Raw genomic sequence first — 15052 nt, forward strand, 5'->3', positions numbered from 1 at the left:
CCAGTTGGATGACATGGCTGTCCATCATCCCTCCTCTCCAAATGAAGAGTAATGGAGACAAGCATCCCACACTGAAACAGCACAGCGATGTGCTGCTGCCCTCATTAGGACGACACGGGGGAGGGAAGTGGGCTGATGGGACGAAGACAGGGCTAGATGAGAATCATAAGGTCCCAGTTCCTCGTCAATCAGAGCCAGTTAATTTAGTCGAGGAGAAATGGGGGACAGCTGCTTGAAAAACAAAATCCTCCTAATTTAAAAACTCACTCATCCATTTATTGTTTCTGCAGCTTTAACAGGAGTCCTGAGACTGGCTAGCTAAAGTTTTCTATTAAGATTTAAATACTTGATACTTGGGTTGTCACGATACTTAACTTTTCAACTCGATACCAATACTAAGTAAATTATTCGATACTCGATACCATTTTCGATACCACAAGAATAAAAACAAAGACTCTAAAATTCAACAGAAATATTTTCACTACTAAAAAAATACAAGAAATAAATATAAAAAACAATAGGAATAATATTTTGAGGTTGTATGCTGTGCACAATATTAAGCAAGCTTGATAAAAAACTTACAAAATTAAAATTAAGTGTTGCTTCCTTGGCTATGCTTTGCAGACATAACAATGACACTAGCCAAACCAGTTAAACAAAAATAATTCTCAGCAGCTGCACCTGTTACAAAAAAAGCCTGAGACTGAAACATGCACAGAATTATTCAATCGCACAGTGTTCACAAAGTGCATTTTCCACTATTCTGCACTTTAGATGGCTCTATCGATACTTTTGAAAATGAGTATTGTATCCGGATACAACGTTTCAGTATCGATACTTTTGACAACCCTACTAGATACCAGAGATGTTTGACTCGATGACTTGAGTGGACTCAGATTTAAGTTACAGATTTGATATGAGACTTGACTTAGGCTTAGTTAAAATGACTTGATATGGTAATTAAAGTCTGAAAATTGACCTCTTAAAGTGATACTTAAGAAATAAAAACAATGATCTGCACCAGTTGTTTCTATACCATATTAACGGCTCACGTATAGCTCATAATGACTCGTTAAATACTTGGAGTTGGGTGTCCTACATATAATGACTTTATGCTATCTTTAAAGTCACAAATGTATAAATATAAACAAAAATATATGATATTAATCAGAATAGTTTGTTTCCTCCCATCATTAACTTTTCAGGTGTAGCTCATTAAGTGACTTGGGACTTGCCATTCTTGACTTGAGACCTTCCTGTGATTTGGGAAGTAATTACTTAATTTCACACCTGCTAAACTTCCTCAGCTTTTTTAATAGTTTCACCTCATTTCAAGGCTGCAAAATCTGTTCTCATCTCTGAATCAGCAGCATTCATCTTTCTATTGTTGTTTATCCAAAGGAGGAAACGCTCTGAGTCCATCCAGGGCAATCTAAGGTTGGATGCCAGGTCTGCTGATACTTAACTTGGCAAACATTTAACTTGCCAATCCAGAAATAAATCAGAAACCTCAGCTTAGCTTTTGAGCCCCTTTGCTTTCTTTAATCGGCACCAAGGCTAAAAAGCTTGGGTAATGTTTACACTGGTTTTACTTCTGTTTAGTTTTTTGGCTTAAATCTGAGAAATATAACAGTAGGAAGAAGACATTCCTCAGCTCAGAGCTACTAGGACCTGGAAATGCCTGAACTTTGTCTCACTCAGCTTTAACCTACGGTTCTGTGCTAATGTTGCATCATAACTAGAAGTAAATATTTATATATTTAAGACCAGACAAGTTTATTAAACAATTAATTATACACAATATTTTTTCCACATTAGAATTCATAATTTTATTTCCCAGTACTGTATGATTTTTGAAAAATTTATGGATTTGATGAAAAAAGTTGTAGCTATGATTTTTAAAGGTTTTGGTTTGTTCTGTTAATTGATTCCTGCAACTTGTTTAGTAAAACTTCAATAATGTCCTTTTGGTTTTTTTTTTGTTTTTTTTCTCTCCCTCTGCTGATTGTTGTTTATGATCCAGTAAGTTTGGGAAAGGAAAGCTGCAGTCTATTGGAGGAGTGCTAAACTACATCTCTTTGACAGCTCAGGTCCATCATTGGTGCCACTTGTTTTGTGAATGAGCTGTTAAGATCGAGCGGAGAGCAGTAGATGCTTTATCATTAATGTATCAGACCTTCCTCTGTATTCATGGTCTGCTACCAACTCCCAGAGCTCAACAGTTGTGCAGGACTTCTGCTGAAGATCAGTGCAGCGTCTCATTTAGACGCTAAGCGTCTATCAGTGTTTATTTCTTTAGATGATCATCAAATAAACACTGAATCTGGAATTAGAAGGAGATGATTTCCACTTTTCCTCAGTCTGTCAGGAGAAACAGCTGTTTTTTGGAGGCTGGTCTGCTTCGATTCCGCCCACAAACATGTAAAATAGGATGGTGCTCAGTAAAATGTATACTTATTTTCTGTAACACCCTCTGTTGATGTATAATTTTTGAAAAGGGAATGATTTTGATAGAAATGTTTAATCTATGTTGTACTAATTTTAACCCTGATATTCTGAATCACAGAAAGGTAGCAACCAAATTCCACTCTAAGGATTAGATTTTATGCATTTGTTTTGCTTTACACCAAGTATTTCTTTCAGATTAAGAGTCAGTAGAAGCTAGCTTAGATAGAGGTCTTCTAAAACTTGTAAGTTTATATGTTTTCAGTTGAATTTATCTTAAAAATCACTGAATAGCTGTTTATGCCTAAATTTTTCCATCCTGGTTTTCTTGGAAATAAATGGGACAAACATAAAGTTAAAACTTATAGCTGCTTTATTTCTCATACTTGGATCATTGATTGGATAATATTTCATTCACACTCAACACATCTGAACTGAAAGTTGTCATGGAAACTGTCTGCATCCAACGAGATGAGCATTCGGCATCAAACTAAAGGTGTGTCACTCATGAGGAAATACTGTCAGAAAAGTTTTTTGTGTGGGTTTTTTAGGAATTTATCACGCATGAAACCCAATGAGAAATTATTCAGAATTCTCCTTTTAATTAGTGGAATATAAACATATCTGTTTGAAACGTAAAGCAGAGCAGATCACAAGGACAGGCAAGATTCTTGTCTTGAATGTCCAACTAGTGGCAGTGGGATATTTATATGGATGCCCTGAAAGGCAAGTGGGAAAAAAAGCTGAGACTCTCAACCTGCCAGAGTTTAGAGAAGGAGTCTGACGGCTTCAGTGGGAGGAAAAAAATAAAAATAAAATGATGAATTAAACTTAAAAAAATTATAAGCTCCTGTTTTTCAGACACACTTTTTAGGAAAGCTTAATTTGGTTTGCCTTAGAAAATAAGCTTCCCAAAACATCACCTGCTTTATGGGCCAGAGTTCAACAAAAAGAAATTTGAAAATACTTTAGATTTTTTTTCTTGCCTTTCAAGGCTTCTGTAGGAACAACACAAACACATCTCCACCCTGAACACCATCCTTTAGGTCAAACCAAATGTTTTCTACAGAGCTGCTTGAAATTCAACTCCTCTCTGCAATGAAGAGAGGGAAAATCTTCAGTAGAGAGGAATTGATTTTATGAAGACAGGAAATACAGGAGGGGCAAAAGCAGATGAATGAAGGGAAGATGAGGACAGGAAAAAGAAAGGTAGGAGGTAATGAGATCAGGAGTTAGGAGAATAATTCATGGAAGGGTGGCTAGAAGGACCACTGTGGGTGAAATGGTTTCCATATCTTCTGTTCGATCAGCAGTAAACAGACTTTAAAATACCATAAGAGTGTCTCTAGTGTTTTAAAAACCGCACTCTGTTGGAAACCATTAGGGTTGATGTATCTGATAAATAGGTCATGCTCGTGTATCGCACGCTAAGACGACCTGATGCCGGGTTCACAAACTTACAAAAGGTCCGGTTTGTCCAAAGTATGAAAATGTCCAATTAAACCTGACTGATGAACTCACAGCCTTTTTATGTGCAGCTCTGCCTGGACTTTTTATAATATTGCTAAATGATTTAATTTTAATAAAAAACATAAACACAGACTTCGAATTAAATCTTTATTTAACCAACTTTTTTAACCATAACAGAATTGTTTTAAAGAAAAATAACTTAAGAGACCTGGGTTATGTTATTAAGTACTGACAAAGAATAAACTAAAGTGACCAAAATAAATATAACAAATAAATAAATGCCCCCCCACCGCCGCCCCCGTTTCCTGCTTTAACCTGAGTTATTAATTTGAAGTTTCTGGCCCCTCAGCATTTTTATCTCAATTGTTAGAACTACGTGGGAAAATGCCCAGAACTGAATATATATATATATTTTCCCGAAATTCCCGAAGATTCCTCTGAGGAGAGCCGCGTCGGGGCCTACACAGCTCGTACTCCTGCGGGTGTGAGCGGCTGAGATGATAAAAAAAAAAAGTTGGTTGTGTTATCAGACTTCGTTTTCACTGGTTCCCCACACATTTTACAGATGACTGTGGTTTGTTGACTGTGGACTTGCCATGACCGAAATACTGCCAAACTGGCGAACTACAAAAACCCTTCTTTGAAACAATTTCCTCTGCCTCTCCTTGCTGCAACATCTTCATATGCTCTGTGTTGTGGTTTGAGAGGGCGGCGCTTTGTGACGGCGTGCCTGGGTCCGCGATTGTGATTGGTTGGAAGGAAGTAGTGACTAAAACTGCGTTTCTTTTTTATCGAACTTTTATCGACTCTCTTTTTTTCTATTGCGCCACACGTCTATCGATCGATATATATCGTTATTAAATTATCGCCCAGCCCTAAATCCAACCCCTCTAATGTTGTTTTCTTTCTTTCTTAACATGGCTTCATTCACGCCCCTCTCAAACCACCTGTCTTCTTTGTCCAAAACGTGAACAGTCTGGTCCTCAAAAGAATGTCCTTTGTCCATAAGGTGTTGCTGTATAGCCGAGTCTTGCCCAGAGGAGGTTCCTCTTCTGTGTTTGGCCATGCGTCTGTGGAGAGGTTATTTGGTTTCTCTAATGTAAAGATCAGAGCATTCCCCACTGCAGTGAACTGCATACACCACTCTATACTCAACCCTATTTATGACATTTTGAAATGAAAAAGCTTCCTGGATGGGAAGTGAAACATCTTCAAACTTGGAAACAAAGTCCAGTGGATTGTTTTCTAACTTTGTTGGAATGACTATGACCTGGATGACTGAGAATCTTCACCAGCATCTAGATTAAAGGTTAACTTCTCAGCCTTGTTGTGTGTTTGTCCTGCGTTACTGGGCAAACATTGTATTATTTGGACCTCTGTAACACGCTCGGATGTGTTAATTATACAGATATATGTGCATACTGTTGTACTTTACAGTGTAGACTCGCCTCCGCTTGCTTTCAGTCTGTGACTTTGACCGAACCAGACCAGAACTTGTCCTCCAGATCAAAGAGGATCGTCAGAGGGAATTTAATCCTACCATAAATTGTAATCGACTCTGTTTATCTATAATTTCCCAACTGGCACTTCAATTTCCTTCTTTTGGCTCTTTCATCCTCCTCCAGACGGCTATTACTGCACCTTTTCTATATCTTCACCTTCTCTTATTTCTCCTCAAATATTTGCACTGCCTTGTCTCTCTCCTCCTCTCTTGATCCTTTCCCTTGCCCCCTCCCTCTCCATTCATTCTTCCTTCTCCTCTTCCTTTAATAAATTTGTTCTCTCCTGTTCCTGGGAATCAGTCACATCTTTGTCCATTGTCCTCCCTTTATTTAAATCTTCCTTGATGATTCCCCCCCTCTCTTCCTCTTCATCCTTATATCCCTTTTCCAGCCTCCTTGGAGTCCCTCTCTGTTCCAGCATCATGGAAGAGTGTCTCTTAGGTAGTGAAGGAGAAGTAGTGCTTCTCCTCTGTTTCTGCTCATATTTCCTTTCCTCCCACTAATGTTTTTCTCTCTTCCATGTATCCATTAACCTACATCCACCCCTCCATCACTCACAACTCTGGTCCTGTACTGCGACTCCTTTTCCTTGCATAACTATCATCATCTCCTGTCTCCTTCCCTACCTCTCCGTTCTTTGCCCTCTCGTCTCCCACTTCCCAAAAACCAATAAATTGTCCTAATCCACCCCCCTCCCCCCATTCCTCCATCTCTGCCCAACCCAACAGAGCGGTGCCAGGATCAACATTTCAGAGGGTTCCTGTCCAGAGAGGATCATCACCATCACAGGTCCGACGGACTGCGTGTTCCGAGCTTTCACCATGATCACCTTCAAACTGGAGGAGGTACACACTGAACACACACACTTACACTTCAACAGCATGGAGAGGGCGACCTCTGCCCATTTTTGATCCTTTGGATTTACTGGGACCATTTGACCCAACAAATGGATTGATCCATGTACACGAACATTAAAAACCAACAAGTTAGATGGAACAGATTCATGCTTAGTCACCATTTTATGGCTTTAAGACCCTAATAAACAAACTGTGGCTCTATGGCTCGAACATCAGCATCCTTAATTCAAAATAAAACCAAACAAATTTGAGTTGCCTAAAAAAATTGGAAAAAACTTAAGATTTTGTTGTTTTCACAGTGTCTGTCAAAAAAAACAACTCATAAGGTCAGTGGGTAACCAGATTTCTTGAGAAATTGGGAAACTTTTTAAAATGTTAATTTAATTATAGAACTTTCAAAAATAATGATTATCTTTGAACTCTATTGGTGTAGTTGATTATGATTTCATGAGATTACAAAATAATTCAGAAATGTCAAAAATGTAGCAGCTTTTTTTTTTTAAATAAAAGAAATCTAAAAAAAATACAGCGTGTTTTTTTTTTTTTTTTTTTCCAGATGTATTTATGTTGAAATCCTTAAATGAAATCAACTGAGCCTGCTGTCTTTGGGGGCTCTACTCAGAAGAGACCAACGTTAAATTATTTATTTTTTTGCCCGAAGTGTCAATATGTGAAGAAGAGCAGGAGATCAGACTCTACAAATCCATCTGAAGTCACCTCTATATGGTGAAACACGGTGGGGGCAGCCTTACGGTGTGGGACAGGGAAGCACGTTAGAGTTAAAGTAAGGGACTGAGCTGGTTTTGGTATTGACAAATGGGCATCAACCTCAGACTGTAAATAGAAAATACCTTCAATAAAATAGAATTAATTTGTAGTTTTGACAGAAGTACAAAAGTCTAACGGGTATTAGTGCTTTTGAAATGAGCTGTATTATTTAAATGTATTATTTATATTTCATTTTGGACTTTGATTATATTGGGACAAATATAGGTGAGTATTTAAAGCTGTAACTAAATTGACCTTCCTGGCTTACCGTATCTGTGCAGGGATCCAGAACTCCAGAAGTGTTGAATAAACCTGGCTGGTCCTTTGGTTCTGTTACAACAATTATAATGACACCCCTGACCATAAACATTAGCAAAGGCTGGTTTGGAGGTGTTTGATCAGAACTTGCTCAATCAAAATGTCCTCCACCTTCAGATTTAGAGCAGGCCTGGTTTTAGGATGCATTTGGGAGAATTACTTCAAGAAATCTTCCGTCTGTCCTTTAGACAGGTGCTTGAAAAACCAGTGAAACAACCCTGATCAGGTTGCACGGTACAGAAGTAAAGCTGACAAATTTTATTTTTTTACCTGAGTGATCCTAAATGGTAATAAGATGCACAGGAAGTGTGAGAAGGAGAGCAGCTGATCAATGTAATAAGAGGACAGTTTTATAGAGCAGTGAACAGGTGACAGCAAGCCTTTTGAAGAGAGTGAGAGACGTAGTAAAACCAGTTGATGAAGAAAGAGCAGGTTTCATGAAAGCTTGATGACAGTGAAATTGAGAGATTATAAAGACGAGAGGATCTGATCAAAGGATTAAAGCAGGGCTGAGATTTTTCTGGTTCTACTAACATTAAGGCTGGTTTTCTGTCTGCCTGCATAACCATTTATCTTTAAAATGAGGAACTTTGAATTCAGTGATTTCTGTTTGATGTCACAGGTATATGACATCTCCATTATCAACCCATCTTCCAAACCTGCAGGGGGTCATGAATACACTAACCTCATTGCTGCTTTGCATACATAATGCACTGGACCTGCTCTCTGTCAATCTCTGAATCCTCTTTATGGCAACAACAAAAGCAACAACAATAACTTTAGGGTTTGACTGAAACTGAGTAACAAAGAAACCAAAATCCACAGGAAAACCCTCAAAGACCTTCAGAAGATCTAAAAGACTGCCAGTCGAGATGTCTTTAAAAAAAAAGCTACAAACTCTTTGTCCAGAAAATAAGAAGCTAAGTTCACTTCATCGCAATGAGTGATTTGACCATGGAAATCCAGATTAGAGCTGCAGCAACAGGAAATCAATATACATATTGACTGGATCATATTGTCATGGACAGATGGGCGGATGGACGGACGGACGGCAGTAGCAGACTGCCTGTCTGTCAGTGAGGTCATCAACATGCATACCCATGTTGTCTGCCATGTCACAGAGAGGTCTGGTCAGAGAAAGATTATTGTTTATAGAGCAGTCAGCTCTCCCACTTGTCTGTCTTTGGTTTAATTCTAATGCTGATCACAGCCTGTTTTCTTCTGCATTTGCCTCCATAACTGCCATCAGCAACTGTAAATAATGCAGACGGGAAGTTTCGTTCTTTCCAGTGAATAAAAGGCATATTTACTCCAACAGAGCTGAAATGAACAGGCCTGCAGGTTGTCTTGAAGCTTTTTCCTTTTTAAAAGGGCAGACCAAAAATCTGTTCTTCCTGCTGTCTAAGAGGTCATAAATAAGGCAAAGATCTTATTTCAAAAATGACCTGCAGTCAGTCTGTTAGTTCACAACAACAACTGTAGCTTTGAGTATGTAGTTTTACAAAAGAGGAGGGTTATAATTAATTATTGGTTGCATCCTTTAATAATTAAGACCCTATAATTCAGCCCAAAGCTGCTTTTGCAATGGAAGGTGGAAAAAATCTCAACAATCCAAGTGTTGCTTGCTGCAGAACCGGTTGGGTGGAGCTGAATTAGCTTCAACAGCTATTAATTCCTTAAAATCTCCTTCTGTCTTATCACCCTTAAATGACTCCTCTTTCTAAATCTACTCACTTTGTAATCAGCAGGACTTCTGTCATTTTCTGACATTTTAATTGTCTCCAGCCTCCCTCCTCCTCCTCTTTCCTCGTTACATCCCATCTCCCACACAGCTTTCCTCCCTTCCTCTGTCCAGTCCAACCTCTTTCTTTAATTAACACAGGTAATAAATAACGGCCTAAACCACCAGCTCTTAATACGATTGGTTCAATCAATTACGTTGAGGCGGAATGTAAATAGCAGCGCTGCCTCGTCTGAGTCGCCCATCAGCAGAACGTGTGCTGAATAAAATCACAGAGCAGACATTTACTGATATCGGTGACTGTCTCTGTCCCTCTCTGTGCAGAACTGATATTATGTTAATCTGGAACATAATTCAGGAAACTGTATTATCATTCATGGTCAAGTCAAATACATTAAACTTATTCTGAAGAGACTTTTTCTTATTTCTTGCTCCTAGCCCTGCCCTATTTGGTGAATGAATTCATCTTCTTATACTTTGGATCTATTAAAGGGAGTCTCTACAAAATATAACCTTAATATATCTTCTATCTTTTATTTATAGCTTTTACTTTTACTTCTCAATTCGAAAAATATCAATCTTTCTTCACCTTATTCTCTGTGTTTTTTCAATCTATAACCTTCGTTAGGGTCCAATCTGAGCTCTGGGACTTTGCCCGGATGCCTAAATATTATATTAGCATGAAGAAATGTAGGTTAATAATACCTGGAATATATTGGTAAAAAAAAAATTTGCATTCCAAACAGCCTGTTTCAATAAATATTTCTCAAACTGATATTGCAATAACATTATATTTATGATATACTACTTTGCAGTCTGAGCATAGACCAGACCTTAAGAATGAGTGAACTAAAAAGACACATAGAAGAACCAGAAAAATTGTGAATTATTTAGTTTAGTAGCATTTAGTTATTTAGCATTCTACTTCACATTAAGGGAGTCCATACTTCATAATTTATCTGGAGTATCTTTTTATTTTCTTTTGACGTAGCTCAACTGTTATTTAGTTGCTGCATCAGGCAAAACATGGAATTGAGTCGCACAGAAATTTTGTACTTATTGATTATAATTGGCATGTATTTACTGCAGGGTTCACAGCCGAGTGGACTGGAACGGACCAGACACAGAGTACATTAAGGGTTAATAAGACACGGTTTGCTTCCATATTGACAGTTGGAGGAACTCTGATACAGGAGAGGAGAAAACCAAACAGGTTTAAATCTGTCTGCTTCCTGTTTTCCCTTCTTTTCAGGACTTGGCAGCTCTGGTAGCTAACGGCACAGTGACCAGCAAACCTCCGGTCACCCTACGGTTGGTCATCCCAGCAAGCCAGTGTGGTTCCCTCATCGGGAAAGGTGGATCAAAGATCAAGGAGATCAGAGAGGTACGGCGACTCATTTAGACACCAGGATTAACTTAGAGGTTTGTTCTTTAGATTAACTGCAATCAGATGGAGATGATTCTCCACTTTTCATGAATCTGTCCGGATGAATAGTTTCAATAATACTTTTTGGGCCTCATCAGCTTCTATTTAACTTGAAAGCATTTGGAATAACATGGTGCTTCTATATTAAAGTTTTTTTTTTCTTCTGGTGGAAACATGTAAACTGAAACCTCTCTGTGTGTGTGTAGACTACAGGCGCCCAGGTTCAGGTAGCCGGTGACCTCCTCCCCAACTCCACAGAGAGGGAGGTGACGATATCAGGAGGCCAGGATGCCATCATCCAGTGTGTTAAACTCATCTGCACCGTTATTCTGGAGGTAAGTTTTTATCGGATTCATTCAGCAGACAAGAAATCCTTTTCAGTGACTGGAACAAGGGAGAGAATAGAAACCCTACATCTCAGAATTTGAACAGGGTCACTCACTGATGCTTGTATGAACACAATTTGATTTTTTTATTTATTTTTTTTATGCAACAACTTAATTTAGAATCTAATGAGAGTCACTGTTGACCTTTAGTCATGTTGTGGCTTTTGATTTTGTTTAAAACTCAGCTGGTCTGAAACAGGAAAAGGAACAGGTTTTAAATAAGCTTTTATTTTCTTTTATAAAGTAGCCTTTCAGCTTAAAAAACGGATACATCTGGTGAGGAAGTACAGTTGCTGATACTTGTTTCATGTTATTATTCTGTGCTGCAAAAAAGGGAAGCACATGAGGTAAACTCGGCAATGGTTAACTCAGAGAAAAGTTGTTGCCCTGTTTGAAGAGGCTGTGGTGATGTTCTGGATCCTACAGAACTTCAAGCTGAGTTTGTTTTAATTGACCGTAATAACATAGCAAACAGTCTTTTTTAGTCATTTCACTCAAATTGAATCCCCGTCTGGGCTAATACTCCTGGGGCTACTTATTTCTGAAATATCCAGTAGATAGAAATGCGTTTCTCTTCTGGAGGAGCCCCATCAGGTTGCTCCCCATGTCTCAGCTGTTTGCTGCTGAGCAGGTCATATATGGTGGCTTTTTGTGGTCAAAAATAACACAATGAGGGAACAGAAGCCGGATGAGCTGACAGCTTAACAGGAGCTGAAGCTCGTTATAGCGCTGAGCTGATGTGAGGGCAGCATCAGGTTCAGGGGGTCCTTCTCAGCTGTTTTCTCCCACAGGTAGAATGATAATTAAGAGGAACAAACTGAACAATTGGTCAGACCTCATTAAGTAAAGCTGATTTAATCTGTTATCTTGGACACAAGTTAGTTTCCATTCTCCCACTATTAGAAAAAGCTTTCAGTGACGCCTCCTGATGTTTTAGCAGAAAGCAGATCTGCAGGAGACTTATTGACTACCTTTATCTTCCCCATATCTGTTAACATCACATAATAGAGTCTCATTCAGCTGCTGTCCACCTCTCCAATGATCTTCAGAGTGGAAACACTAACCTCCAGTTTGTGGTTGTATTAATCAGAGGCTGCAGTCATCAGGGGGAGCTTTACACTGGAAACTAAAAGTGGAAACAGTGAAATCAAAGTCTGTAGAAGCTCATCGGTATTCCAAGCATCCAAACCTGGCAGGGGAGAATGGAAAAGAAAACAGCTGAGCTCATCTAGATTTGATCTACCTTTAAGTGTCTGTGCTGCTTCATCCCTTTATTCAAAGCTTTACTTCAGATTTGAAATTCTTTTATCGCCTTTTCCTTCTTGATGGGATATTATCAGCCCGGTTATCTGAAAGCAGGGCTTAGTTTAGGAAAACAAAGAAACATTTTAATGTCAGTTCAAGTTGATCTATTAAAATGATGGGAAGAAATGTTTTCCATATCTGTGTTAGAGACAGATTTACACACCAGAGTCAGAAAGCAAAAGATTAAACTTGATTCTTACACAGAAATTGGTAACATTTTTGGTTTTGTTTTGTTTGTTATTATCCATTGATTGCAGCTCTGGCTAAAACCTATTCTAAAATCATTATCAGCAGAACATTAAAGCTGTTTTCTAGCTGCATTTGTTGGAGGAGAAAAGATGTTCAGAAGATCTCTAGTTTTTGTAACAATGTATGAGAAAAACATTCTTCACAAAATGTTAGGAGGGTTTGGGGAATTCGATCTCCCTGGAGTGCAGAGTATCATTAAAGAGGCCTTTGGTTACCTGACAGGAAACCACAGCTGACAACAAATACTGCAGAATAAGCCCGACAGACTGAATGTTTTCACAGGAGAGGATCTCCAGAGGACCGTTCATTCTAAGGAAAAATTCCTTTGTATGACATCAATCCTAAACACGGTTGTTTGGCATGCTTAAAATGAGAACAAAAGATTTTAAGAATCCAATGCATTACATGGATGAAAGATTAGTTAAGCAAAGCTTAAAAAAATGAGAAATCATCACACAAATAGAAATATATGTTTAACATGTACTGCAGTAAACTTTCATGTTTTCTCTCCTGATTTAAAGGAACCAACAGTTTCTGAACATCTCAAGTTTTCAGGCAATTTTTTTTTAATCTAAGGAGGACAGAAAAAAAATATTTTCTCAGTTTAATTGGTTCTGGTCCTCTGGACACCTATGAGCAGATCGACTAAAGACTTGCATGAATAAAAACACTTGATAGTTCTCAAGCTGCACTACTAACCAGGCAATGGGAGCAGTGAGAATTCATCTATGAAATTAGCAGAGCAGCAGCCGCAATACAGTTAGCAGGTTTGCCTTCACAAATATTATGCAGATACCATATGCTGATCATCAAAAACGGCAAAATTCTGGGGGGGTGAACATGTAAATATAAACACTTACCCACCTTAGTAGGATTCTTTTTAAACCTGAAGCAGATAGGAAGTACAGTTTTTGCATATTTAGCAGGTCTTAAATCAGGAGCAAACGCACATGCAAAACTGTCAGTAGTCATTGTGATGAGAAGATGGCATAGATGCAACGATAGTAAGGAGAGAGAGAATCTTTGAGTATCAACATATCTTTAGGTCAGAAATTAGAGTAATAGAAACCTATATATCCAAAAATTCTGCTTTTGTTAAATACCCTGGCATCACTTCATATTTTTTACTTTTGAATGGATAATTCTAGAACACCATTACAGTCAGGGAAGCATCCCACTGTAGGTTTTTCATGTGTTGTCCAGCAGCTCTCATCATTTTAGAGGTGGTTCTTCTCTCACCTTCATTCCCTCTGCTTTCTTGTTTTATCAGCAGATCGAGACTTTGAGCGATGCATGAAGCACCTTTCCTGTGTTTGTCTCTTCAGTTTAACACTTCTGGACTTTTTTGAGTCTGATGCTGAAGCTGTCAATAGTCACTGCTGCCACTTTCTTTTTTAGGGGAGAACTGCTTGTTCTGCTGAATAATGTTAATGAATCCTTTAAAAAAAAATCCTGCATCTGGATTATGATGCAGATCATCAGCAAAATTAAATAGATTGTTCCTTGGACTGCGGAAATTTCATTTAAATCTGCCTAACCTTTCTAGCTATGCTGTACACAGAAGGATGGACAAAAATTAACAAACTCAACTTAAAATTTCCTCCTTGGTGAAGGTAATAAATGGTACATTTGATACAAGTAAACCTATTTTTTTATTCTAGATTTAATGATTTGATTTTGTACCTGTTTGTGAGTGTGACACCTTTGCTTTAATTCCTCTGTCATGATTAATGATCACACAACATTTTGTAAAGAAAGGCTTTAAATTAATTGTGATGCTCATTTTACTTTTGTTTTCAAGTGTTTTGTGAGGAACTTAAATCTGTAAAAGATGCAAAAATTTTGTTTGCCTACCGACAACCAGCACCCTATGAACTACCGTGACTCTGAACACGTCGAACATTCAGAGCCAAACACAGAAGCAAAGCCAGTTTATGACTGGTTATAATGATGCATTGAAACAGGGATGTTTGTTAGATGTTCCCTGGTTACATCAGTCACCCCGAGAGAAAGAAAACCGAATGGAGCTGAGCAACCATCCAAGTCTTTGATTTATTTTGGAATAGAAAACATGCTGTCTGAGATGGAGGTGAAGGATACAGATAAAAGTAAAAGAGAAAGAATAGTTTGACTGTTAACCCAACGACACTGAGCTGCAGCCTCGGTTCTGATGTCTGTGACCATGAAGAGGACACAAACACCCGGCCCGTATGCAGGTCCAGTGGGATTGTTTCATTTTAACTGAAAACCTGCAGGCTGGAACACAAAGAAATGCATCTTTGAGCCAAGTGAAGGCAAACAGAAAACACAGCAGCAGTAGATTTTCTTTTTTCTTTTTTATTTCTTTTTTTTTGGTGGAGGGGGGCATGTTTCAACTATAATGAGTTATATGCAGTAAAACCTGGTGTTTTGTTGCAGAAACTGACGCTTTCTGCATCGGGTACTGAAGTGTAAAAAGCTGTGGCATAAAAAGAAAACTGAGGAATGAATATTTGTACATGTTTAATGAACTTTCTGCTCTCATTTTTTCTCATGTATTTGTCTTTTTTCCCCCCCTCTCCATCTGGTCCTTTCCCACTTCCGCT

General features: G+C 38.4%; 1 protein-coding gene across 6 annotated transcripts in view; it reads left to right on the forward strand.

Moving 5' to 3' along the window:
- LOC119776993 (poly(rC)-binding protein 3-like) overlaps nt 1-15052 on the forward strand; it is a 133273-nt gene that overhangs the window by 93770 nt on the left and 24451 nt on the right. For all 6 annotated transcript variants that reach the window (XM_038275715.1, XM_038275718.1, XM_038275719.1 and 3 more), the window contains exons 6-8: nt 6146-6262; nt 10354-10485; nt 10734-10862. In XM_038275715.1, the coding sequence (XP_038131643.1) occupies nt 6146-6262; nt 10354-10485; nt 10734-10862 (378 nt within the window). The remainder of the gene's footprint in view (nt 1-6145; nt 6263-10353; nt 10486-10733; nt 10863-15052) is intronic.

The sequence above is a fragment of the Cyprinodon tularosa genome, unplaced genomic scaffold (assembly GCF_016077235.1).
Source record: "Cyprinodon tularosa strain WSP-4 unplaced genomic scaffold, ASM1607723v1 ctg975, whole genome shotgun sequence".
NCBI classification, from domain to species: domain Eukaryota; kingdom Metazoa; phylum Chordata; class Actinopteri; order Cyprinodontiformes; family Cyprinodontidae; genus Cyprinodon; species Cyprinodon tularosa.